The sequence below is a fragment of the Carya illinoinensis genome, chromosome 10, assembly GCF_018687715.1.
Source record: "Carya illinoinensis cultivar Pawnee chromosome 10, C.illinoinensisPawnee_v1, whole genome shotgun sequence".
NCBI lineage: Eukaryota > Viridiplantae > Streptophyta > Magnoliopsida > Fagales > Juglandaceae > Carya > Carya illinoinensis.
The window spans coordinates 3,118,554-3,146,295 of record NC_056761.1 but is presented as its reverse complement, the minus strand read 5'-3'; the positions used below and the strand labels follow the sequence as shown (position 1 = coordinate 3,146,295).

At 33.2% G+C, this 27,742-nt stretch overlaps 3 protein-coding genes across 13 annotated transcripts; 1 reads left to right on the top strand and 2 right to left on the bottom strand.

Annotated features, from left to right (window-relative positions):
- Window positions 1-139: 139 nt before the first annotated feature.
- LOC122280064 (remorin 4.2-like) lies at window positions 140-2,529 on the bottom strand. Of its 2 annotated transcripts, none has more exons than XM_043091011.1 (2): window positions 1,474-2,509; window positions 140-717 (listed from the first exon to the last, which is right to left on the bottom strand). In XM_043091011.1, exons 1-2 carry the CDS (start codon window positions 2,137-2,139, stop codon window positions 526-528), a joined length of 858 nt encoding a protein of 285 aa, XP_042946945.1. In that variant the 5' UTR covers window positions 2,140-2,509; the 3' UTR covers window positions 140-525. The 2 variants fall into 2 exon arrangements, with proteins under 2 accessions (XP_042946945.1, XP_042946946.1); XM_043091012.1 differs by having other exon boundaries at window positions 651-1,389; window positions 1,474-2,529.
- Window positions 2,530-7,880: 5,351 nt separating this feature from the next.
- On the top strand, window positions 7,881-11,335 carry LOC122280081 (guanylate kinase 2-like). Of its 4 annotated transcripts, none has more exons than XM_043091036.1 (11): window positions 7,881-8,112; window positions 8,677-8,715; window positions 8,875-8,982; window positions 9,099-9,172; window positions 9,235-9,382; window positions 9,585-9,947; window positions 10,159-10,280; window positions 10,360-10,495; window positions 10,633-10,678; window positions 10,788-10,893; window positions 10,978-11,335. In XM_043091036.1, the coding sequence occupies exons 2-11, from the start codon at window positions 8,713-8,715 to the stop codon at window positions 11,093-11,095; spliced, it is 1,224 nt and encodes a 407-aa protein (XP_042946970.1). In that variant the 5' UTR covers window positions 7,881-8,112; window positions 8,677-8,712; the 3' UTR covers window positions 11,096-11,335. The 4 variants fall into 4 exon arrangements, with proteins under 4 accessions (XP_042946970.1, XP_042946971.1, XP_042946968.1 ...); XM_043091037.1 differs by lacking the exon at window positions 7,881-8,112 and adding an exon at window positions 8,176-8,200; XM_043091034.1 differs by lacking the exon at window positions 7,881-8,112 and adding an exon at window positions 8,271-8,407.
- Window positions 11,336-18,312: 6,977 nt separating this feature from the next.
- On the bottom strand, window positions 18,313-24,319 carry LOC122278004 (nuclear transcription factor Y subunit A-1-like). Of its 7 annotated transcripts, none has more exons than XM_043088040.1 (6): window positions 24,003-24,319; window positions 22,518-22,801; window positions 21,076-21,182; window positions 20,806-20,880; window positions 19,800-19,964; window positions 18,313-19,009 (listed from the first exon to the last, which is right to left on the bottom strand). In XM_043088040.1, the coding sequence occupies exons 2-6, from the start codon at window positions 22,759-22,761 to the stop codon at window positions 18,584-18,586; spliced, it is 1,017 nt and encodes a 338-aa protein (XP_042943974.1). In that variant the 5' UTR covers window positions 22,762-22,801; window positions 24,003-24,319; the 3' UTR covers window positions 18,313-18,583. The 7 variants fall into 7 exon arrangements, with proteins under 7 accessions (XP_042943974.1, XP_042943976.1, XP_042943975.1 ...); XM_043088042.1 differs by having other exon boundaries at window positions 22,518-22,804; window positions 24,007-24,319; XM_043088041.1 differs by having other exon boundaries at window positions 22,518-22,804; window positions 24,039-24,319.
- Between the last annotated feature and the right edge of the window lie 3,423 nt (window positions 24,320-27,742).

Sequence of the window (27,742 nt, the reverse complement as noted above, 5' to 3'; positions counted from 1 at the left end):
AAATTCTCATCTCAAATTTAAAATTTACATCTTATCATTATAACTTTCTTAAATCTTTATATAAACTATAATAAATAATTCAACTTTTTTTTAATTTTTTCAAATCTCAAAATAATAATAATAATATTAAAATTCCATCTTAAAACTCAAAATTCTCTACTATCAAACCGAAAAGGCATATGGCTAATTAGCACCGAGTACTCTTTATAGCCATACCATGAAAAACAAGCAATATTATTGTACAATAACAAAAAACTTTTCTTTTCTTTCTTTCCTTCTTTTTTCTTTTTCCTAATAATCATCACTAACAAGCTGGCCATTCTCAGAATTCATGCACACTTCAAACATTCAAAAAAGGAAACACCCGAAATGAGCTTTTGTTTTCTGTACTTGTTGCTGCCACAGTAGTACTACTCCCAGTACTGATTGAGGTAGTTCATATATAAATTACTGTATCCGTCGATCTTTTGGTTTGTTTGGATGGGAAAGAGTAATCATGCATGCCAATGACGATGATGATCATGATCAGAAGAAAGACCGTTTTACAGGAGGTCTTCCGACAGCTCTCATCAAGTTGGCTACTTCAAGAACCTTGGCCACCTTGGTTCCTCTCTTAGCCTCAGCCGATGCCCTTCTCTCTTCTGCTTTTCTTCGAGCTTTTGCTACATCATTCTGCATCTTTTCCAAAGCTCTTGCTCTTTTCGCCTCTAATTTCCTCTACACGCACAAGTGACATTTATTGGCTATATATATGTAACAATATAACACATGCATTAACTCGACTTGAATTTTATACGTACGGATAATGTTTCAAGAACTAACTAATTAATTTCAATTATGAGATGAAAAGAATTCTTAAATTCCCAATCAAGAAGTCCATTAAATCCTGCAATTTTTTTTTTTTTTAAGGTTTACATCAATAAAAGGATATTGAAATCTTTTATCTCCTCTCTACGTTAAATTACAGAACATTTGACCAAGTCAGTGGATCGGCTGACCCGACAACTTTAGATTACAATCTAATGATTTAGTACATGATATGAGCACTCGATGGACTTTAAAGGACGGTCCACTATTGAATAACCGATCAATTAATAAAATTACATAATTAATCTTATAATTAAAATGATTTTATATGATTTATCCAATTTACTTTACAATAAAATTAAATTTACAATCCGATAAATTATATCCAAATAAATCAATTTTTGGGATTACTTACGTAATTCAACTAGAATATTTTTCGCAAGTAAATACACAAGTAAAACCTTTTTTGGTTGAAAAGTCGATGTTCAAACCCATGCATGCTTGATGATGATGAAGACTTGCAGATGAAAACGTACGTGGACAACCTTTTCATCTAATTTTCAAGACATCATGCTCCAAAAACTACAGTTTGATAACCAGGTCTGATAAATTATGATGAGCGTACAGATCAATCTACAGTAGTAGTAGTACTGAAAATTTACGTACCTCAACTTTCTTCATCCAGGACGAAGCTTTTTGAACCTGCTCACTTTCCCACCCATTAATAATCGCATCCTCCCTCTTAAATCTGTTATTAAGCTTTGCAATCTTCGCGTTCAGCCATGCCGATATCTTCGATTCCACCTCCTCTTTCTTCACTCTATGCACTGAAATCTCACCGATCTCATGACCACTACTACTACTGCTTGTAGTCGTGGTAGTACTATTTGAAGACCCAGGACCGCCAGGAGGCCCTCCTCGTCTCGGAGAATGAATCGGGTTCATCAACGGGTCATAATTATCCGGTACAATAGCCAATGGATTCGTTTCCTCCTCCGGCATCTGATCTTCCTCTCCAATCCTCCCCAAGTTGTTGTTCCCATTAATGTTTGCGCCTTCGTTTTCATAACTCGTACCATTGTTGTGATCAATAACAGACCCTGCAAGCACTAAGGCACTGAATTCTCTGCTCATGCTTGTGAAGTTTTCACTTGCAGCACCTTCGCTTGCCGACGAGGATCTATGGCTGCTAGTTTCCCAAGCTTCTCTTCGACGGCCACGATTCATCGGAGGAGGGTGAGGTGGGGTGAGAGCGTATATGTCCCGGATCTGTTCATCCTCCTGCAGGTTGTGATCTCCTTGGCTGGTACTAGCCGTCTGATCGTTAAGCATAGCTTAATCTTTGAGTGTATCTGGGTTGGGAGAAAGAATATTACTGTTGGAATAAAATGGCGAGGAGGCTGCGGAAGCTTAATTGATGGAGGAGAAGCAAATAAAGACCTTAAGTATATTAGTCTATGATTATGGTCTCAGAAATGGGAGAGATAAATATGGGCCACACACGTAAGGAAGAAGAATTCAAGAGGACTAAAATGCAAATTACTAAGTCTAGAGATGCTATAAAATTATAATTCCAGATCAAATTAAAGTAACTTTAGATTTTGAATATCTTAAAAGTTAAAGTTTTAAGCCCTTGTTTTTCAGTTATTTCTTCTATTACCCACTGTATGTAGGTCCTCTTCTCTTCCACCCTAGCCATCGCATACATGATCAATGATCCCCTCTCGCACACACTTCACGTGCGCGCGCACCTGGCCTTAGTGGTGTTTAATGTCCAATAAATTTGATGAAAGCAAGGATGGGAATGTAACAGAAACTGAAAATATTGGACAGGTGTGAAGGTTAAAATAAGCTGAGATTGAGTGGCAGCAATGCAAATCGAGTGTCGGCCAAGGAATTTTTTATTTTTGTTTTTTGCTGGGGACGGGGGCCACCAAAAGTAGATAAGTGCGGATGGACCAGTCGTTTCATTGCACACGCGTCGTACGGTAACAATCAACTTCCTGTTGATGAACAACGCGTGGCATAAATCGTCTCGCTGATGACCCCATCGAAAAAGCCACGTATTTTCTTTCCATGCAAGTGCTGACGTAATGCAATGGACAGGTAGCCACGTGTACGGTTCACTAACACATTAATCTTTGGTTTTCAAGATGCCCACGTCTCACGTGGTTCGTTAATATTAATCAATAACAATAACCCACTATTAATTATATCTTTATGAAATCGATGGCGAGATTTAGGAAAAGGATTTATATATATATATATATTTTAATGTCATTTTCTTGATAAGGTTTTGGTGTCCAATCGAGGAGTGACATTTGGGAATGTTGATTATTTTGGAGCTATCTTTGTGATGTAATGGAAGTGTGAGGTCTATGTGGAGGTGGAATGTGCTAATTAGTGGCATGCACCGACTTTACTCTTTAGGGTACAAATTAAAGGGATTTGGAAGGGGAGTGTAGGACCTACTGTAGGTGGGTATTAATTGGTACTTTGGTGTGTGAGAATGACTAATAGTCATGATTGGGGTTGGATATCTTGATCACCGTGGATCAAATCTAGCATTGAGAGTGACATGTTAGTCTTAATGCTATTGTTTCTTAATAAACGTCAGCAAATTTATAATAAAAGAAAAATTATTTAAATATAAAAAAATTTATAAAAATAAATTCATAAATTAACATAATTTGATATAATACGTTATATTATTTATTTTATTTTTTATTATGTATTTTATTATTTATAACACATTGCAATAGAGTGGTCAAAAGAATCTCTGCTTTAAATACAAAGCCCACATTTCCTGCATGCTGAATCAAATACAGCCCCTCAGAGACCCAATATTTGTAGGCCTGCAAAATGGGGCCTCTTCTGTAGGGAAAGCATTTTATTGGGTTTGCACTGTACTTGGCAACTTGCCCTCGTCTAGAACTCAATGGGCCGGTCCAGAGGAACTAAAGCCTGTGCAATGTACAAGCTCTGGAGCAGTGGCTCTGTTCCATTGAAATTGGAAGATCTTTTAAATGTACACCTAAAGAGAATGATTAATCCATCTTCCACCTTTGCAACCTTTTTCATATTTTATTTGTTTATTGGTTCTCGACATTCAGTTTTCTCAAATTTTAGAAAGTTCCAAAATTTCCCAAAATTCACATGCATCATTAGTTTCAAATTGACACTTTTTAAAATATAAAAATTTTATGTACAATCACTTTAACGTACTCTATTAATATGATTAATTGTATTATTTGTTTTAATATAAAATAAATATTTTAATTAATCATATTAATAAAATACATAAATACATAAAAGTAATTGTATGTAACAGAACTCTTTTAAATATTTAAATGGATAACCACTTTAAATATATCACAACAATATCTTATATTCATCATAATAAAGTAAAAAATTCTATTTGAAAATCGATGTGAAATAACATCCTCCATTTGCTTGACATGGCAAGACTTAAAATGGAGCGTATGCGCACCGACTTCCAAGAATAACTCTTAACAAATTTGGCAACTGACCTACTAATAATTTCTTAGTTTAAAAGGAAAATTTCTAATTGGTGATCTCGAGAACGCTTAAACCTATTTAATCAAAATGACTTCATTTTTCCTTGTTTTGGAGTGAAATTTACTAAAGAATCTCAATATAGTGACAATTTTTGTATATTTAGGATGTAATTTTTATAAAGTTCTCTATTATTATAAAAAAAGGCATGGACCCAGTTGCCTCCCACATCTTTGCCCCCGTCCACAATGCCGTCAAGTGGGGTCAAATATGTGGTCCTTCAAAGGAGCACATGGCTCTAGGATGCAGTCAAGTTGTCTACTATATTAGTAATGTCACCATCATTACCAAGACAATACAAAATTAAAAAGCATTCAATTGGGAGTATTTAGTATCACTAACCTAATATTTATCAAAAATCCACCCAACTTGATGTCATCAATTTAAATCCAATTGCAACCTTCTTTTTTTCTTGTTCATTCTTTTCAATGGCATATACCGAATCCATTAAATCTTAAAAATTCCCCAAGATTTTTTTTAAATAAACGAATTTAGATTTGGATTTGGATTTGGTTTTCAAATCTATAAATTTGAAGGGTTATTCTAAATCTATCTATTTATAATGTAATTTGAAATATACGATTTTGTAGGAGTTTAATTTATCATTTAAATAATTGAAATACTCAAATTCAAATTATTTTACTTAAATTTATCTATCTAAGATTATAAATAAACCACAATAACCGTGTACTTATTCAAAATTAGACACTAATATATGGCTCAAAAAAATCAGTAGTGCTAAATATAATTATGAATTGTGCTAGAGTCATATATTATTTTTAAAAAAGAATAAGATTTATTATTAAAAAATTAATTTTTTAAATATAAATATCATATTTACTTATTTTTTTTAATAAAAAAATGCGCGTAGATGTTAGGCACTACTTGCAAATATGATTTTTCTAATGGCATGGCTCGTTCCCATCCAAGCAATCAGCCAACAAACAAGGGGGGCCTGATCAGGACTGTCCCTTGCCACGAGGTTGGATTCCCTTTTCTAAAATTGAAAGGCAAATTCCACTGAATAGAATATATGCATAGATCTTCTAAGCTACCTATTATGCCCAAGCAGCCATGGCATTAGTCTATTCTTATGCCAGATCCCATCCGTGATGTACTAATATGCCTTTCCTTTTTCTTAACGTGTAGATGCTGTTCAATGTTTTCCTCCCATGAGTTGCTTTAAGTGCATGTTTGGCAAAATGCTACTGATTTTCTCATTATTCTTTTTGTAATTTCATTCTCAAATATATAATACATAATAATATCTCGTTTAAAGATATTTTTATTCTTCATTTTAATATTCTTTCTTATTTTCACTCCATGATCGAGTTACTTATGGGTGTGGTTGATGTCGCCCACCCTTATGGACAACTCAGATCAAGCCGCCTAACAAGTGGCCGATGATTGTCACCCTCGGCCACGGTATAGCCCTCGACCACCACAATGCCTTCTCATAGGCATGTTTGGCCACCTAGCACATGTTCATGTGCCATCATGTGGTTGTTTAATCACTGGCATGATTCTATCATCCACACACAAATTAACATTTTCTCCAACATAAATTGTCAGCATAAGACTAAGACATAACAAAGCAAATGAAGAACATGATACAAATCATGTTCGTCAGGCATGGTCAATATTCAAATCCGATTACATTAAAAACATGTTATGATCGTAAAAAATGTACTTTAATTCATACCATAATATCATAGACATGTTATTTTTCCGGCCAAGCAAAAGTCAAATAGAACATAATCACATGTAGTGACAATTACAATGTTAAAGCAATCATAGACATGTTCAGTAATAGTAGTACGTGGCAATAATGCATCAACATTCATCGTGATCAACACATTTGAAAGTGAAATAACATTGCTGGAAAACATAAAATCGAGAGTCATGTTTTTCATGATCACATAAAAAACACAAATCATGCATGCCATAGAACTTTTGTTCAACCAAGCAAAGTAGTTTGACCACTACTAAAGCCTGAGGGTGACGTGAATTTGGCACGTCTCAACAATGTTAAAAGAATAACTACTACTACTACCGACATCGAAAGTTGGATCTGATTGGGTCTCTCGATAATTATTTATTTATTTATTTAATAATTAAGAAAATATTTTTTAATAATGTTAAATAGTTTTACAGGTCAATTATTTGAATAAAAAATTACTTTAAATATAATAAATTAATCAATGTAATAAAAATAATGATATAAAAGATGAAAATAATACTTATTTAGTACCTTTTTTAAAACCATGTCAACCAAGCTTATGGAAGAATTCCTTGGCTTTAGAAGCAAGGAAGTCTTCCCTTGAACTAGAAGGAGATGCAATGCATCAACCCGATGCCAAGCAGTGCTTATTTCTATTTGCCCTTTTGGACCAGGCAAGGGCCAGCATTGATCATGTGAGTATACGTGTCATCTCCCTATCGCGTGTGAGTATACGTGTCGTTCATTCTCTCAATTCGAATCTTCAAGCTCCTTGCATCGTCGGTATCACAGTGCTGTCACCTTCTCGTGTTTGAGTTTCTAAACAAGTACAAGTAGAAAACAGATATAAAATTTAAAAGAAAAAATATAGTTATAAATATAATTATGTATTAATTTATTATAATTAAATAAAAAATAGATTTTATTAAAAATATAATTTAAAATACAAGACTATTATTCCAAGTTTCAATTATTTTATTTCATTTTTGAATTAATTATAAAACCAGGTTCTAAATTTTTGTAGTTTTGAAAAAAGTTACATGACAAGCTCAATATTTACATATAATTACTCACTAGTTAAAAAAAAAAAAAAACTTGTGAATATGTTCCAATATTAATAATCGTTAATTTCTTGAATTTTACTATTCATCATCTACACGTATCATATTTATTTATTTATTTTTTAAATTAATTTTATTTTTCTTAAATTAATTAAATTTTTTTATTAATTATTCATATACCACATACTAGATAAAAGAAAAAAAGAATTAAAAATTAAAAAATTATGGCTAATATATGGTATAAAAATTATGAATAGAATTTTTCTAATTTGGTAATGGCATGGTAAGCCACATCACAAATAAAATAAAATAAAAATGAAAAGATTTAGAATTTATAATATTTTATTTATTTTTTAATTAAGTAAGACGAGGGTAGTATAAATTGTGTGGTGTATATTCATCATCTTCACCTTACGTATTACACATGATTTTTAAAATTTTTATTTTTATTTTATAAAATATTAAATATATAGATAATAAATAAAAAAATATAATTAATTTAAAATAATAAAATAAATAAAATATAAAAGAAAATATGATGTATGAGATGATAAGTAATAAAATATATTCAGTTAAAACATCGTAACAATCCTTTCGGTTGTTTTATTTTACTTATAAGTTATAAATAAATAAAAACACATAATAATAATCAAATAAATAAAAACAAATAATTAAATAAAATATAAATGGAAGAAATTCATGAGCACCTACGAGAAAACGAAAGCCGGTCTTGTCGCTTGGTGAATTGAGTGCGACCAAATAGCCACCCCTTCTTCCCCACTCTGTTTCTTCTTCTAGGACTCTCTCTCCTACAAATATGAGAATGCTACCCAACTCTTCTTGCAACTTCTTCTACGGCGCTTTCTTATCTTTCCTTCCCAAGTTCGTTCTGATTTGATATTTTTTGTACCTTAAGGTTGGAAAAGCACACGCGCTGACATTGAAAAGGTGGGCTTTCGCTTCATTGATCCTTTCTCACGTACCTCAAGAAAAGAGGCTTTAATTTGTTGGCAGAGAGATTGTTGCTTATTCATAGGTGCACGGGTCTCAATCTGTTTGATTTATTTCAGTTTCGTGTTTTTTTTCCTTTTTCATCGGTGCATTGTTCACTGCCATTGGTTACAATCAATTCTTGGATCCATATATTTTGCTAGATTGGTTATTTGGCTCTCTCTCTATCTCAAGGATTTTTATTTTAAATCTTTTTGGATTTCAAATGAGACCATCATGGGTGTTAGCAATGGCATGTCGTGGACTTTGTAATTCTTGTGCTTATTTGTATTGCATTCGAAACATTAATGTGCATCTGCGTCTTAATTTCTGGAGTCTGTTTTTGGTTTTATGCACTTCAAGTTGGGAATTTTTCGCCTATATTTTGTCGGCGTATCTCATGGTGTTTGATTGCTTCAATGGAGTTTCTTCCTTTATGCACCTACAAGCTACAATTTTGCATATGTTGTTAGATCCAGAAGCTTGAGTGTATTCTTATATCTTTTCATGTATGTTCATCAGGGAAAATCAAGAATTGGAGGCAATATAGATTTCTCCATGGTGAGCCTTTATTATTAATTTTCAGCTGTCATTTTGGATTAAATTTTATTGTAAAAATGCATACTTTCTTATGGAACGCAATTAAATAATGATGTCTAAATGTGGATCAAGGAGATTGCTTTCTTGTAATTTGGATGCCTATTTTCTTGTGGTCATTAGGGTGAAGCCCCGGCCTTTATTGTTGATGATCTGCCGACGGGATTTCCAAGTGGGTTTGATTTTAAATCCAAGGGATGTACAACAGCCACTGTCATCGGCAATAAAGCAGTATGATGATCTAATTTATATTATCCAATATCCTATACTGTCACTCTTTGTGCTTTAGTGATCCTGTGGCTGAATCATATTCCCAATTTGAAATTGTCCTTGTATCTTTCTTACAGTATCTGATTGGCGGTGGCCATGATGAATCATCAACAGTTGGAGTTCAGATTTTTGACCAAACTAGAGGCGAATTGTAAGTTTATAGTTCTATCTTTGGAGTTGCTTCATTCAGGCGTGGTTCCTGACTTCTGGAAGAATTTGCAGGGTGAATCCTACTGTGCTGGGAACACAGCCCAAGCCATGTAAAGGGCCTAAAGGCCATTCAGCGGTGCTTTTAAATGAAAACAGGATATTGATCATTAAGAAAGGTTCTACCCCAGATGATTGCATTTGGTTTCTTGAGGTGGCTATCTTGCCTGCTTGGATATTCATGTGGACATTTTTTTGCATCTGAAATCGCTTACCAATATGATAAACTTGAAATGGCATATGATATCAGCACCAAAAAGATTATTAACATCCAAAACGGATCTTTTGAGTACTTCAGAAATATAAATGGAATCATTCATTCCTGAAAGTGTTTGATTTGTTTGAATATTTGGTAGGTGGACACCCAATATGTTAGGGAACAGAGAAAAATATTGGGGACTGAGGTTGTTGCTTGGAGTAAGGGTGCGAGGGGCGATGCTGAGAAGCCGATTGTTATTAGCGGTCCTTCTGGAGTAGGTAAGGGTACACTAATATCCATGCTCATGAAGGAATTCCCATCTATGTTTGGGTTCTCTGTGAGCCACACAACCCGGGCTCCAAGGGTCATGGAGAAGGATGGAGTTCATTACCATTTCACTGAACGAAGTGCTATGGAGAGAGAGATAAAAGATGGCAAGTTTCTTGAGTTTGCTTCTGTTCATGGAAATCTCTATGGAACTAGTGTTGAAGCTGTTGAAGTGGTAGCAGATGCAGGAAAGGTAAATATTTGACTATTTGCTTTCTGAAAATGGTAAATGCTGGACAACGTTGTTTCATATCATGGGATGACGTCGTTTTTTATCTTTCTTTTCTTGGGTGATTATGGAAACCTTGTAAATTGCACCCCCAATCAAGCATTGTGTTCCATAGTAAAATTAAAATGGGTTTCTCTCTGCGAATCTGGAATGCTTTTGTCTGGTGACAATGTAGAGATGCATTCTTGACATCGACGTTCAAGGGGCTAGATCTGTGAGGGCAAGCTCTCTTGATGCTATATTCATCTTTGTCTGTCCACCATCAATGGAGGAACTTGAGAAGCGCCTCCGTGCAAGGTGAGTTAGAGATACATACTTATATATTTTTCATCCTCAAATCTTGCCATCTTAATTCCAACTTGAAGACTGTAATTAGGGGAACTGAGACAGAGGAACAGATCCTGAAGCGGCTCCGAAATGCTCAGGCAGAGATTGAGCAGGGGCAATCATCTGCCATCTTTGATTATATCTTGTATAATGATCATCTTGAAGAGTGTCATGAGAATCTTAAGGTAATCTTCAATTGCTCATCTACACACTCAGCACTTTTCTTGGATTCTGTGTTTTTAGTTTTCTCAGTGGCCAGTGAATAATTTCACCATTTAAGGCTAATAACATGTTCTGACATAACAACTTTCATCTGCTGCAGAAACTCTTGGGCCTTGATGGAAATGTCACTGCTTCCCCTAAATCATGTAAGAAGTATCTCAAGTACACGAGTATCATGTTATTTGTGTTACCATGTTTCTTGTACATTCCATATGCCATTAAACTGAAGTGTAATTGTCTAAAACATCAATCCAGCACCCAAAGGGGTTGAGCTTCCTATGGACCTATCAATATCAAAAATTGATCAGAAAGTCATCATTAAATGCGAGAGTCCAGAACCGGAAACAGCATCAAAGAACTTGTAAGCTTTGTACTGATTATCTATTTGATTAATACCTGATAGTGAGTTTATAAATTTAATTACATGTATATGTGGGCTGAGCAGGATTGTGTTGGATTTGTCCTCACTCAAAGGAGGTGCACCTGGACGGACAAGAGGTCTAGATGTTTATGCCATTGACTCATTTTCAGATGGCTTAAGTGGATTCAACCAGCCGACCTGACGACTACCTTCCTTGGTATACTAACTTGTGGTATCATTTCAAAAAAGTTCTTTTCAATCTTTTATTCTATAACTTGAATGGGAAAAAAGTGAGAAAGCTCTGAATATTGTTATGTGAGACCATCACATTGTCTTTTTTTTCTCCGTTTTTTCTCCCCTATTCTTTGCTTGTTTCAAAACACTAGAACAATCAGTATTCCCTAGATGGGCAATGAGAAATTATTTGTGATTTCTGCGGCAACGAAGGTACTTTCAGCCAGCTCGATAATATTTTGCCCCTCGTTTTTAGTATAAGTAGAAATTTGTATTAAAATAGATAGTCATAAAGCCTTTTGTCGGAGCCTTAACTGCAATTGTTCCATGCCCCACCGCCCACTTGCTACCTGTGGCCTCACTTTGGGTCCCTCACTCTGGAAACTCTCTGTAGGGTTAGGACCCAACTTGCAGTAAACGACACATATGCCATTGCACTATCGGCGAAGCTTCTTCCTTTACGGTTTACAGCCCTGATAAAAGCTGCCCCATGCCCAGTGAGTTCGGCGTATTGACGTTGGAAATCATAACTCACGCCTAATAAAACAGAGTATTTATCACATTTGCCAGGCCTTTTTGCCCCAACTTGGGTAGGCCTACACAGCAAAGCATACTGTCAGTCGAGCAGTCGAGTGTTTGGATAATGAGATCACTCGCTTATTTAATTATTATAAGTTTTTTAAATTTTTAGATAAAATATAATAAATAATTTAAAATTTTAAAATAAAAATTATATTTTATTTAATTTTTAATTTTTATCTCAATTCAATTTACCATCTAATAGATTGTTTAGATAATAAGATGAGATAATTTTAATTGAAAGTTGAATAAAATAATGTTAGAATATTATTTTTTTGATATTTAAAAAAATTGAATTGAAATTTGAAAAAGTTAAATTGTTTATTATATTTTGTGTAAAAATTTAAACAAAATATAATGATGAGATCAGATGATTTTTCAAACCAAATGGTCCATAAATATCTCTTAAATTTTATCTTAACTCAATTTACCATCCAGACCTCTCCTAATGATGTGTCATTTAGGATATGCAAATATGCAAGGCCCATTTCTTGCGGTACATTTTTTTTACCCAATATTGAATCATTGATTAGACCAACTCCATTTACCGTGGCTGCACGTTGAGATCATTTCTTTCTCATTTTTCCATAAGACTCTCTCTCTCTCTCTCTCTCTCTCTCTCTCTCTCTCTCTCTCTCTCTCTCTCTCTCTCTCTCTCTCTCTCTCTCTCTCACAGACACACACACATCACCATAGTTAGGGCTGAGCACCGATTGAGTCGGAGTCGGATTTGGTCTCCTCCGACTCCGACTCCGACTTTGTCGGAGGCCGAATCCGACCTCCGACTCCAACTCCGCTTACACCCCACTCCGCTCCGACTCCGACTCCGACATGTCGGAGTGGAGTCGGAGTTGGGCTTTTTGTTGGGCTTTTTTATTGGGCTTTTTTTTAGCCTTTTTTCTTTGACCTAATTAACATTTTAATTTTACAATTTGTAAATTTAATCGGATTTGAGCTTCTATATCAATGTTTTTAAAAAATATAATTTGAGATTTCTAATTTATCTAACCAAAATTATCACATTAGAAAATAAAACTAAATTCAAAATCTATCACTATAAAAAATAAAACTAAATTCAAATGTGCAACCAAAATTAAAAACTAAATTAAAACCAAATACACATATTAAAATTACATAACCAAAATTACAACCTAAAATTAAAAATACATAACCAAAATTAAAACCTAAAATTAAAAATACATAACCAAAGGTCCAAAATTAAAACATAAAATTAAAAATACATAACCAAAATTAAAACCTAAAATTAAAAATACATAACCAAAGGTCCAAAATTACAACATAAAATTAAAAATACATAACAAATACATAACCAAAATTAAAACCTAAAATTAAAAATACATAACCAAAGGTCCAAAATTACAACATAAAATTAAAAATACATAACCAAAGGTCCAAAAAGTGTCATTTTTCAACTTGTGCCTGTAAAAAAAAAAAAACAAAATTAGTAAAGAAATAAGACCATACTCTTATAATTAAGGGAGTTGAGAATTAATTCACATGCATGCATGTTCACTAAATATTGTTATGATGATTAGATCATACTTGTTTGATTTTTTTTTGTATTTAAAAGAGAAACAATTAATCTGCATGCATCTAATTACCAAGAACGTGGGCTTGGTGATCTTCTTTAGCTCGATCATGCTGTCATGCATATATGCCCAATTCATTGAATAATATTATATAATATTGTAGACTAATATTACAAGATCACCACCAAATTCATTCACCCAATGTTAGCTCGATCATGCTGTCATGCTCACATACTGCAGAACAGACCCTAATATTACAATTGTAGACTAATATTACAAGATCACCACCAAATCCAAAACAGACCCTAATCCTTTCCCACATGCTCACAGAACCAAAACACTACAAAAAAAAAAAAAAAAACGCACACAGATTTTTTACTTTTAGTAAATTCAGTCGATATATAGATTTTTTACTTTTAGTTTTATACCATAAAACTATCATAAACATTCAAGCAATTTTTGTGCTTTGCACACAAGTTCCAAAATCCTGAAAGACTATAAATAACTAACAAAAAAGATGTAAAACTAAAGGCTAGAGATTACAAGAATAAATTTTCATAAAAAGAATTCATGAACCCCCGATAATTGCATATTAAACCCTAAAAGCTTCACAAATTTGCCATATTACTTTTGGGTCACACATATAACCCATCGACATAAAAGAAAGGGGATGAACAAAAAAAATTCAAAAAACACCACCACAAGAGAGAAAAACAGATTTAATATGCAACCAAGAAACCCAAAAAAAAAAAAACTCCCTTTGAACCAAAAAAAAACTCTGCAACCGATAAACCCATTCAAAGACTCCATTTGAACAAAGAAAACACTCCTTCAAAAATAAAAGTTTCGAAATTTACCCTTTTCTTCAAAGGCAATGGCAGAGAGGCCGTGATGTTTTGAGTGATTGTCACCGGCCAGGCGCAAGCAACGCGAAGATGGTGGCTCACGGGGGTTAAAAAGAAAAAACAAACAAAAAAGATGTAAGAGGAGCAGAAGAAGGGGAGGGGGGGCCGGGGAAGAAGACGCTCGAAGTGGGGGGTGCGGGCAGCGGGGAAGAAGACTCGAAAAGGGGGGGGGCGTTTGAGGAGCTTTTATAGTTAGGGTTTTGTGGTGTGAAACGGCGCCGTTTTGGTTAGGGATGTGGTGGATTAAGGGTTTAAAACGGCGCCGTTGGGAGTACTCTAATTAAATATTTTCACTTAATATTTCAATTTTACATATAATTCTATTAACAATTTAAAATATGAAAATTAAATTTAAAATGTTGTAAAATTTTCATTGCTTAAGTATTAGTATAGAGTTCATTTAAATTTGTTCACTTAATGTGTAAATTTTGCATAAAATTTTATTAACAATTTAAAATGTTTTTTCTCTTAAATTTAAGTTTTAAATTTTTCTATTTAATATATCAATTCTACATAAAATTATATTAAGATTTTAAAACATCAAATAGTAACTTAAATGTAATGAATAATTAATATCAAGAAAACATATTAAAATAAATCTCACACCTTAAAATTCATAAAACATATTAAAATAAATCTCACACCTTAGTTTTTTTTTCTTATATTTTGTAACTTTTTATTTAAAATCACCAACAAACCCCTTGTTAGTAAACATCTTTAAATATATCCTTCGTGGTTTTTCTCTTGTATGCAATTATATCTTTTTAAACATCTTTAAATATTAAAAAAAAAACAGTCATTAGTAATTACTTTCTTTACTATTAAAAAAATTTAAAAAAATAAAAATACGGGCAAGCATTTTGAAAAAATCATATTTGAACAAGTTTTTTTTATATTTATTCTAAATATAACTATAAAAAAAGTTCAAATCATGCATTTAAACGAACGATATCACATCTTAAATATATTCAAAATAATCATTTTATTTCTGTGTTGGACTATGTTATGTTTTGAACTAATGTTTTTGTTAGGTTTGTATTAAATATGAAATTTTGCTAAAACTATCGATGTTATAAATATGTATTAAACTATGTCTTATTTTGAACTAATATTTTTATATTTTAATCTATACAAGTATGTAATTATTATTCTATATTTAACTATCATTACCCTAAATGTTTACTAGATTTCACATTTTTTTTCCATATGTTTTAAATTATCGATTGAAATCAATTTTCTTTTTTATGAAATATATACCTTTTTTTAAAATAATTATTTCATTAAACTAGATAAACGTGCATTGCACGTTACTTCTACCTAGTAAAACATATAAATATATATGATTAATGCATAAAAAATACATAGTATAGTAACTATATACTATATAAGCCCTTAATATATATAGTATATATATAACTATATATTATATATAATATAACTATATATTATATATTGACTTATAGTAAACTAGTAATGTAAAATATAAAATAAGCTATAGTAACTTATATAGTAACTTATAGTAAATTAGCAATGTAAATTAACTATATAAGCTATAGTAACTTATATAGTAACTTATAGTAAAGTAGTAATGTAAATTAACTATATAAGGTATAGTAACTTATAGTAACTTATAGAGTTATAGTAAATTAGTAATGTAAATTAACTATATAAGGTATAGTAATTAGCAACTTATAGTGTAACTAATAACTATATTAACTTATAGTAACTTATAGTAAATTAGTAATGCAAATTAACTTATACTAACTATATTAACTTATATTATTCATTATAATGTTTATACATTATTATTTATTAGATGTTAATATATTGATAACACATATTTTTATAAAATATGCACAATATCGGAGTCGGAGTCGGAGTGGAAGTCGGCGTCGGAGTCGGAGTGGAAGTCGGAGTCGGATTCGGAGTGAAAATCGGAGTCAGAGTCGAAATGGAAGTCGGAGTCGGAGTCGGAAGGGAAGTCGGAGTCGGAGGATTAATCGGAGTCGGAGTCGGTGTGTCGGAGTCGGAGTCGGATCGGAGCGGAGTCGGGACAGCTCCACCTCCGACTCCGACTCCGACTTGTCGGAGTCGGAGCGGAACCGGAGCGGAGTCGGAGCCGGAGTCGGATTTTCAGATTTCTGCTCAGCCCTAACCATAGTCCATCACTCGCGCTACTCTATCCAAAAAGATGGTAGAATACACATTTACTTGAAACAGTTCCAAAATAATTATTTTACGCCTTTGAGCTCGTATAGAGCCTTTTATTATATCTTGACGAAAATTCAGTTGTTGTGAATAACGTATCAAAGCCACCTCTTCAGCTTGATCAGAATTATTATAAAATTTGATAAACAATAAAAGGATATGATAGAGGTCATGAATCTCACTCTTTCTCGTTCTCACAGACTTCTCTCACACACACACACACTCTCTCTCTCTCTCTCTCTCCAACAGAAGCAGCGACCAAGATTTGAGTTGATGATTCTCAACCTTATTCTCAACAGGTCACAACGTTGATTTGGAACCCATCTTCTTCAACTAGAGATTGCGATTTTGTCAATTTCCCTATTTTGAATTTGTTTGAAAATTTTGATCTTTGACGAATTTACTACCAAATCAACTTAAAGAACTCCAACACTAAATTTCTTGTCTTTTTACACAACTTCAAAGAAGTAATTTCTAGGAAACAAGAAGAATTCAAACTTCACTTCACTGCTGGAATAAAGAAATGTTGCAGAGTATTCTATGGTCATTACATTAAAAACAATTAAATTATAAAAAACAATGGTCATCCTTGCTGCCATTACAATTTGTGGTGATTCATGTTAGTGAGGATATGGTAATCGATACTACCAAGCCATTTCTCTTCTTTGTTCTGCTTCTACTCCTCAGAGCATTCTTCTCCATTACAATGATACCAAAGCTTTGAATTTTGTACCATACATGCCGATAAAGTCGGTATTTCTCGTATTAAAATAATGACCAGTATAGAAAATACATCTCTATTTCGTATCGGGTTAAATATCTACCATATTAATGCGTTTTGGTCAATATCGGCCGATTTTTTATGTACGAATATAAATATGTGTTTTTAACTTTTTAAAACTTGATATTATTTTGAAATATAATTTATACATATATAATTAATTTATTATATAAAAATTATTTCGAAATGGTACTTATACCAAAATATTTAATCGAAACGACCACTGAAATTGTATTCAAAACATTTTTTCAACTATAAATACAAACAACATATCAAGAGGAGAGAGAGAGATAGAGAGAGAGAGAGGTGAAATGGGCGAGGAGAGGGGAGAGAAAACGTCCCTACCGATTTCTGGAACCAATTCTATTTCATTTTTTAAGAAACTCTTACGTGCCATCTCCTTATTGGGTGATGTAAAAGATTTAAATACACCAAATCCTACCACCAGACTACCAGTCGCTTCCTATTGATCTGACTATACGTATTCTTTTCTCGCTACTCTTTCGTATCATGTAACGTGGGAAAAAAACACACTTTCAACCACGCCTAGAAAAGCATTTTTGTTGCTTTTTCTCCCTCAAAACCGACAGATGGTAGATGTAACATGAAGTGAAGCTCACTCTCTAAGCTAGCGAGAAATAGAATACAAGCAAAGGTGGCTAACAAAGAAAACGAATCTGAAACGAAATTGCTGTTGATTGTGTTCGTGGATTAACGATACTTTTATTTGTTTTATTCCCAAGGAACAGAAGAAGTTTTGAGGATAATGCACAAGATGTTGCTGTCCGTTGCCACCCAATCCCCGGGTATATGGACCCACAAATAGAATCCAACTCTTCCACGGATTTCAAATGGGCTCTCTATACAGCCTTAAATAGGCCCTTTTATATACACGAAATCTTTAAAAATCATTTGATTCACCAGACGTTAGCACTCAAAAAATTGTAGGTATCAATGCCTCAATGTTACCTAAAACATATTCTAAACTCTAAAGAGACAAAAACCAAGGACAGCCCTCCCATGCAACGGGTCCAGTTCGAGTAACACCCCCATCCACTCCCCAGTTTTTATATCATATTCCAAGACCGTAATTATTGGAGGCTGTCCTGCACCGGCAATGCATTAACACCAAAGAATCAAACATCCACGGAATCACCGACTCTTCCACATACACCTTATATTTATTTCTTTTAAAGAAAAAAGAAATGTATTGCCAAATTGCAAACCGCCAAAGATAACACGAAACACAAAGGGAAAAAAAATTCAACCTGCTCACTCTTCAAACAAAGCCCCTACTACAGTCACTTTCTTTGTACATGGGAGGAACGTAAGAATGATTTTCCTTAAGAGCAGCCTTGCCTTGTCGATTGATGCTTTTTCGTAAAAGAACACATACCCGATAAGGAACAATAACGTGAAGTTATGTAAAAAGTTCATTTGATGATCAGGGCTCTATGAGCCCCATTGACCATAAGTCTTTCGTGCTGCTTCCCTGAGCAATCAACTACTTCTGTCCTATCACCAGAGAGCGAATGATATGCAGAAAACTGGAATCCCTGATGGTGTGGATAGCAGCTGTTGCCATTGGCATTGGAGTATGTTGGTTGTTGGTGCGTTTCAGGCACATGAATCCCTGTTACTTTCATATGATCATAGGATGAATGCATATTCCCGGATAGGTTCGATGATTGTTCAGAGTGCAATGGATTGAAAGTATATGAGGAAACAGCTCCGATGGCGCCTCTCTCAGGTGCAGTGTTAGCATCACTACCACAAGACTTCTTTGTGTTCAGAAAACGGCCACCAGAACCTCTAGCCCTTCTCATTGCATGCAAGTGCCGAGACTCATGAAGATACGGCTGTAAAGCATGAAGCAATACACCTAATAAGCGGAAGTACCACTCACATTCTTGAAAATATAATGAGCTCTCAGGGCCAAAAAGTCAGCAAAATCCTAAACTGCTCATATGGCCGCACCAATTCAATATCTTCATTCCGGGCTTAGAAAGACCACCTCATTTCATGAGGATTATTACAGCTTTTAATTAGCAATCTACCCATCACTTGGCACATATCTTTCCAAATTAAAGGCTGTCGTATATTCACTCATTGCAATAACCCATATTGTTTGGGAGCTAAACCTATCCTCACAGGACGCTGAATGTCATCATTCCACAGCAATAAACCATCTTACAACCTTTGAGAATCTTGTCATGCATTATCCTTAGCTTTCTAACTTCACATACATTCAACCATTATTCCATCTTTCACCATTTTTTAATTTCTCACGCATTAGTTCTACATGTGACCCAAAACATGGAACAATACTCACTAGAAAAAACTTGAACAAAGAAATTGACTAGTCCATAAAAACACCTATAGATCTTGGTTCTGCAGACTTATCCATGAAACAAAGATGGCCCCATGAATTTTTGCTAAGCATTACCAACTGCTACTTACATCTTCTAAGCTTAAATTAGTTGAGATGGTAACACCACCGAGTCAGATATGAAACTCTTCTACATGCATAGATTGCACACAATTATGTAGAGCAACTGTAAGAACAATATATTAATAAGCAACCAAAACGATGTATACAATGTAAATGTGATAATCCAGAGCATGCATGAGCACATACAGAAAAAGTACCTTCCTAAACTTTATTAGTTTCCTTTCCAGCTCGGCCTTAGCACGGGACTGTCTTCGCCTCAAAATTCCATGATATTGCTTAGCATTTACATAAACAGGTTCCTCTGCCATTTCAAGGGGCAAGGCCATTCTAGTGGGATGCACTCCAAAACAATGAGAATGTCCCTAAGTCAATATCCAATACTTGTCATCAGATCTCAGGCCAAATACATCCATTTTATGAACATAATTTGTTTACAGGGTATCCAACAGCTACAACATCTCAAGAGCCTAGATAAATTAGTCCTACATCAGGTAATGCATTTAGACAGCCAATGCCCAATAGATCCTGACATACCTAGAGTGAAGAGCTACTGAAAGTCATGAGCAACAAAATCTATCTGAACCTATCAGCTACTTGGTGATATCAGAAAATTTGAACCTTGGTTAAAATTGAAATATGGGAAACGAATTCTTTGCACCTACTTACAAACAGTGTTGCAGATTTGTCACAACGAGAGAACTCAGAGAAGAAAGGGTACTGACTCGGTAGTGACGTCATGAACACAAATACAATTTTTTCTGCCACAAACTTACATAATTTCTGTTAGTTATAAAACGGGTCTTTTCCACAAATTAATCATACAGGTGAAGTCATGAACATAAATAAAATAATCTATGATGTCTGTAAAAAGTACGGCCTGAAGACTACTTCCTGATCTGAATGCACTTGTTGCATTGCCAGGAAAAAAAAATAGTACTTAAGACTCCTTCGAAAAAGTTATCTTGTCCATTTAGCTTATATCTGTTGGATCTCACATAATGATGTCTCAAATACTCAAAGTGTGGATGCATATATCAAACAGATGTAACAGAAACAAATGTAACACATATACCAGTCCTATGGGAACCAACTGAACTGCAAGAATATCTGACTCAGCCATGTAAATAAAAGAGAGAGAATATCAATTATCAAACCAAGCAAGCTATCAATTCAAGGACATAGGAGGCATGACAGTTTGCGTACCAAAGCTTGAGATCCATGAGCCGGCATAACTCCCCCATAATATGGATTAGAAACTTGATATGATGCACATGCCTGCTGTTAAAGGGAAAATCAAACTTTATTTTGGAAATCAAAATGTTAAATCACGCCATAAGGTTTTTAATATCAGAGTATAGAAGACCATAATCTCTGGTCAAGAAACTACAGAGGTACACAATCAAATAAGCAATTGGGTAAGCATATGTACAGATGCTCACGAGGGAGGGAAGGAGGGGGAGGGAGGGAATTTACAATTGAGTGGCCAAGAAGTTCTAGCTGTGTAGGTGGAGTGAGGTATTGACCCATTGCTTCAGGCTTACTGGACGCAGCATTCTGCTGTTCTTGATCACATTTTCCATCTGCACATTAAAGGAAAATCATCATGATCACGATTTAAAGAAGATTATCTATTTTATCAGGTAGGCAAAAATGTTATGGTTCAGAATGTTCAAAGAAAAAGTTTATCATATGGGTAAGTTATGATTTATGGTTTAATGTGTTAGGAAATCAAGAAACAGCATACAATAAACTGAGTGTTGAGGATATAACTCATAAAGATTGATGTATATCACACTAGGAAAGAGTGGATAATGCATGAACTTATTTGTGAGAAAGTCATGGTGGCACTGATTAAGGATAAATTATAGTCATTTGAGATGGTACGCACAATTCCAATCAAGGGATATGAATGCACCATTAGAAACAAGAATGATTGTATTGATGTGGAAGAAGTAATGTGGGAAGAAGAAGTAATGGAGGATAAAAGGGGGGGAGGCCCAAAATAATGTGGGAAGAAGTAATTAGCAAATACATGATTGTTAGAAACATAACCAGAGAGATGACCCCAAATAGGATCAAGTTGTGTAAAAGCCTTCATATTATTGATCCCTATTAGTTGGGATCAAAGTTTAATTGAGTTTAAGTTGAGGGAAAACAAAATGCACCACCATGTAAATGGACCCTAACATACTCGATTCATGAATAATAAAAATAGCTTAAGTTTGGAGTAAAGTTTATCAAAAATTGTGAAAATATATAGGAGGTTCCGTTAAAGAAATATTAATAAGGCAGCAAACAGAGCACAAAAACATCATAAGCCATAATCATAATGAGCTAGAATCCTTAAAGGAAAGGAAATCAGATGAGGAATAAATAGGCTTCTATAGCATCAATGCGTTGAGACTACAATGAAGCAATTTACACAACCAGATATCACAACTTCTTGGTTAAATATTTTGAGGTTTCAATCAAAATGTATGTAGCAATGATTTATGACACACCTTCTTAAGCATTAGTTCTTTTGGTGTTCCTTCAATCCAAACCAACTTGATTGGAGATATATCAACAAATGTACTTCGTGTATGTAAATATTAAATTAACCCTTAACAACAAGCTATTGTATGCGAATAGCTAATCTAATATTGTTTCGACTCTCTAAACCTCGTGGCAAGATTTAAAATGTGATGTTCACTAGCAATCTCTTCTCACTTCGACATATGGTAAGCCAATCGACTAAATAGCACATTGAAAAATTTCATGCTCAAAAATCTCATTAAGTAAGTTGGCATGACAATAGCATTCCTAATTTCCGACACAATAGGTATCATGCATTGAAAGGGCTATTCCTCGGTGTTGGTCCTGCAAAAACAAGGTCCTGTGCGTAGAGGTCTCATACACTACCATAAATAATATACCTGTTTGTGATACAAGAGTAATTTCTATTTTTTTGTTGACATCATTTCCCTCATCCAGCCCATCCTCAACTTGTAATTTTCTGGTTTTGGACCCTAAACTATCATTTGAATTTTTGGATGGAGATAAACTTGCTGTGGTTTCTCCCACGAAATCTGCCGAAATGGGATCATGCCCAATACCACGCCACCAAGGTTGAAAGCAGACTGTGTTTTGATGGTTTGTGCCATCCTGTTTTTGACGCATGGTCCCTAGTCCACTCCTGAAATAATGATCCCCCGATATGCTGCTTCCCAATGTAAACAAGAGAAACTCACAGTCAACCAATGCCTATTTCATTAGAATTATATGCAAAGAGGAAACATAAACGTACAACTACACACTCGTATAGGATTTTCTTACATCCACGTGCACATCGAGTTGATGAAGGACAATAAAAGACAAGGAAGTTATGGACATTCAGCCATATGACAGGATTAAATATTGATGGTCAAATTTATATATCCCACCAGCTTAAGTCTTTATTATAAAATTGACACAATACAGAGATTGGAAAAAGAGAAAATAGAAAGAAAAAAAATAAAGACATAACGCCCCTGAGTTCTCAGAAATGCCGCTCAAGAATTCTGCACAAGCGCTAGTTGTTCCTTAAAAAAACACACACACGGGGCATATAATACCCGTAAAACCTTTTTTTTTTTTTTTTTCCTTCTCTCTTTTGCTGAATATGTAATACCGTAAAACAGCAACGGATTTAAACCATTGTATTATTTTCCAAAAATATTATCTCCCATCTTACGGCCAAAGAAATTCCAAGCCGATTATCGTCAAAATCGTGGTACTCGATCAAATACTTTCCCCATGCATGTTTTTTAGAGAGGAAAAAAAAAAAGGAATCTTACGAAACAAATGAAGAGATTTCAATGGATCAAAGCCGATTTATGTTCAAAATTGTGGTACTCGACAAAATATTTCCCCCATGCATGTTTTTTTGACAAAAAAAAAAAGTAATCTTACCAAACACATAACAAACGTAACCAAAATTAGATCAAGCTAAAACATGACCAAAAATTAGAAAAACACCCACCAACTCACCATCAGCATCAAACAAAAATACACACGCCTATACATACATATGCATGCATGCACATATTCCATACGATAAAACTGGGTTTCTCTCTCTTTTTCGCATAAATGACAGAACACAATTATCCTAAGATCTAATGACAGATCTTGAAGCTTTGAAACCATACTTGAATCTAGCCAAAGTCCAAACGAAAACTGAGAAAAAAAAAAAAAGCTGAGAGAAGGAGAGCATGGTGTATAGAAATAAATCGATCAACTGCAACTAGCTGAATTCTTCCACCTACCATAACTTAAAAAGCAAAGCTCCAAACATAAAAGAAAAAATGTCCAAAATTCATCCAAAAACGAGATTGAAAAACGATTGTATATATCGACAGCACAAATAACGCATGCATACATACATACATATATTTAGGAGCAAGTGTGGGAACGCTCACTGTAACGGTTGATAGGGGTACTGGAACCCTATAAATTCTATATTGGAGACAGCAGAGGTGAGAATCGATTTGCCTTTGATAACGGAGAACGAGACCAGTGTTACAAGTAAATAATATAGCTACGCTGATTGCAGAGTTCTCTCTTTAAAATATACATGGAAATTATGGTGAGGGTAAACGTCGTTTTATTTATTTTTTAAATATATTGGGAGGCAGATCATCCCCACGAGTTAACTGACGGAGTGAGCCTCGTCATCTTCCGTATGGACTCCGATGTCCTTGCTTGCTAATTCCATCATTTTTCAAAAGCATTAGAAAATGAAGATGAAGAGATTATCTTTGATATTAAGATATAGAATATAGAAGGGTTAGATTCGTCCGGATGGTCCTTATCACACAGGCATCTGCAGACACCCGATGTGACGCCGCAACGTGTCCGACCCATATTTAGAAACAACGACCCATGGGCCCCACACCTAGCGCGACCTCCGGGCCACGTGGTCCTCAAGTCCACGCCACAGTAGGCGAGAGACAACGACGCGATAACGGTGCTGCACCGTTAGGCTGTCTCGGCGTTAGGTAGCAGCAGTGGTCTTGGACCTGGTGAGAGACGACAGCGCACGGATCTCGTGACGGAGACCGTCAAATATCACGCAACAAAAGGAGGGAGTACATAAATTATAATGCCGCCATGGGAGCCACTGGAGCTATTACACGTGGGCGGCTTCGGAAGCCTTGGGAAGTTAAGCGGACAGCAAATATAGAGTGACAGACATGAGGGAAAAATGAAAGAAGACGGACCAGTGAGGTCGTGCCAGCAGTGCACATGCGACTGCACGAGTACGTACGACATAGAACTATACTAGAATAAGCCCTTATGTTGGCACTTATGTTGTTGGACCCGACTCAAAAATTGAGTTCTCACCTCTTGTCTTGTTCGGATAACTAGCATCTCAATTCATATTATATTTTATTATTTAATTATTATATATTATTTAATTTTAAAATAAAAATTATATTCTAATAATATTTTATTTAATTTTTAATTTTCATTTCATCTTATTTCACTATTTAAACCTTCCCTTAATATTAACAACAATTTGATTTAATGTTACCCATCCCTTCTCTATAAGCTTAAAAAGGTTTATAGAGTCAATCATTTTTTCTATTGTTAAAGAAATAAAAAACTTCGAATTTGGGATAAAGTAACCGTTTCTTTATTGTTTATATCTAAAAATATAATATAAATAATTAAATATATTTTTTCCATCAATTTTAGTCGTATTGTATCAAAGTTAAAAGATCTGAGTTTGAACTTATATCTATACTCTAATTTCTTTAATTAAATAGTTTACGTATTTGGCTTACTCGTTAAATAAGAATTTCACTCAAACATAAAATATGTTAAGAATATAATATAAATAATTAAATATATTTATTTAAACTTTTGAGATAAATATGATTTTAATTATATAATATTTTTTAATTATAAAATATCCTCAACAGTAATGTCATTATTTATTTTGGATTTTAAGTAATGCGATACATATTAAGTGATTCAATACCATATGGCTTGTTGTGGGAAACAAATTTATCTGAGATTTTTTAATATTTTCATGATAATTGTATATATTGACCTTAAAATGTGTCTGCTTTTTACTTGTCAAAGCAATAATGTTAAGTATAAATTTCAAATAGACAAATATTATATAGATATTTTATAAAAGTGTCGATCTCATTAAAAGAAAAAATTGTTTTTTACACTTTTTTATAATGTCCACTATTTTATAAAATTATTATACACTTACTTATTCGAGACTTGTATAAATAATTTCTTTTCGAGATATAAGTATTATGGGATCATCATGGATCATATTTTATCTCAATGATTGGAGTAAAAAATTGATTAGTTACTTCTCTGAAAACAATACATCAAATAAAGATTTTTATTTTCTTAAATATCTAGGATAAGAGTCAATGATCATAATATCATAATAAATGTGTGAGGGGTTAAAATCTCCCCCTCCTTACTCAGTCTCAATTTATGATGTATCTAAAATTCAGTTTTCGGTCAAATCTCAAGAATCTTAGATTGAGACTGATAAAGGAGGGGGAGATTTTAATTTTTTTGATTGAGTCAAGATATAATTTTTTTGACTGAATTGGATCGAAATAGACTTAATCATAAATTTTTTAAATATTTATTATACACATAATATATTATTGATATAGTAGTTATATAAGTAATTTTGTAATTTTTTATAATCTATTATCATTAATCATAAAAAATATAAAATAATATATACTATCAATTAACTAATATATTATACAATAAATTATAGGATAATATATATTATTATAGGTAAATAAATACTCTACCTATGTATTCTATGATTAAATATTATTTCTCTATAATTATTGCAAATCAAATATTGATATTAACTCCGACTACATCTGCTGGAAAGTTGCATGCTTTTGTTCACGTACGAGGTCCAATGAATGTGGCATATACAGACATGACCTGTTGGAGTCGGCCAATGTTGACACCTCGATCCATTTGTAACAAGACATGGGAGGCATACTCATGCAAACATCAACGCTGCAACAATCCTACTCTGAATTCAGCCTTATCCAAACATAAGCCACGTCACCGACAGATTATCATCCGAAGTACGCAACAAATTAAAAAAAAAAAATTAATTATATATTAATATAATATTATTAATAAAATAGTAAATTTTATTAAAATTAATATTAATTTAAATTTTAAATATAAATAAATCAATATTAATATATAGATTAGTTTACAACTTTACTTATAAATAACAAAACTCAACAAATTAATCATATATTTTATGCGGATTTCATCACTTCGTTTGTTTTAAATCGAGGCAAAATTTTATTAATAAATGATCAATGTATTCATTTTACAACGCTTGCTGTATAATAAAAACGTCTTCAAAATCTATTTGTTGAGTCTCTTTATTTTCATAAAATTTTTCATCTTATTTTATCTTATCTAATTATTATAATTATTTTAAATTTTTTTATAAAATAAAAATAATAATTTAAATTTTTTCAAATCTTAAAATAAAAATAATATTAAAAAAATATTTTATAACAATATTTTATTCAATTTTTAACTTTTATCTCAATTATTCTCATTTCATCATTGAAAATAAACGAATATTCAGGAGGATCTCCTTAAAAATGCATAGTCTATAAGAAATCATACAAGGATGGTTACTAGCTAACTCGAGGTTTTCCTTATACTTTGAATGCTTGAAGTTAATAACCATCTTCATCATCTAGGTTTAACATTCTTAAAAGTCAAAGTTTGGTTGACATGTTATTTTTTGACTTTTGGTTAATTGTTCAAAATTTAAACTTCACGTGAGATTAATCATTTCATTGTCTATAATAATAAAATAATATTATTTAGTATTATTTATCTAGTTTTAGTATTTTTTATTTTAATTTTTATAATCTCAAATAAGATAAATGATTTCTACAAATCTCAATTTGATAAATTTTATACAAGTTCTTACAAAAATGTAGACCTCACTTAAAAAAAATGTTAAAAAGCTATTTTTTATTATTGAGATTCACTTTTTTATAAATAAATTGTATGATAATATATTTAAGTATTAAGATATGAAGATAAAAAAGATAAATCATATATTTATTAAATGGAGGTATATAAT

Coding starts and splice junctions, on each gene's coding strand:
- LOC122280064 (XM_043091011.1), bottom strand. CDS start 2,139: ATGCTTAACGATCAGACGGCTAGTACCAGCCAAGGAGATCACAACCTG. Junction 718..1,473: donor CCTGGATGAAGAAAGTTGAG/GTACGTAAATTT, acceptor TTGTGCGTGTAG/AGGAAATTAGAGGCGAAAAG.
- LOC122280081 (XM_043091034.1), top strand. CDS start 8,381: ATGAGACCATCATGGGTGTTAGCAATG. Junction 8,408..8,676: donor CATCATGGGTGTTAGCAATG/GCATGTCGTGGA, acceptor TATGTTCATCAG/GGAAAATCAAGAATTGGAGG. Junction 10,679..10,787: donor CACTGCTTCCCCTAAATCAT/GTAAGAAGTATC, acceptor ACATCAATCCAG/CACCCAAAGGGGTTGAGCTT.
- LOC122278004 (XM_043088036.1), bottom strand. CDS start 23,914: ATGTTTGGAGCTTTGCTTTTTAAGTTATG. Junction 21,183..22,517: donor TACTCTTGTATCACAAACAG/GTATATTATTTA, acceptor TTTAATGTGCAG/ATGGAAAATGTGATCAAGAA. Junction 20,881..21,075: donor AACTTCTTGGCCACTCAATT/GTAAATTCCCTC, acceptor TCCCTTTAACAG/CAGGCATGTGCATCATATCA.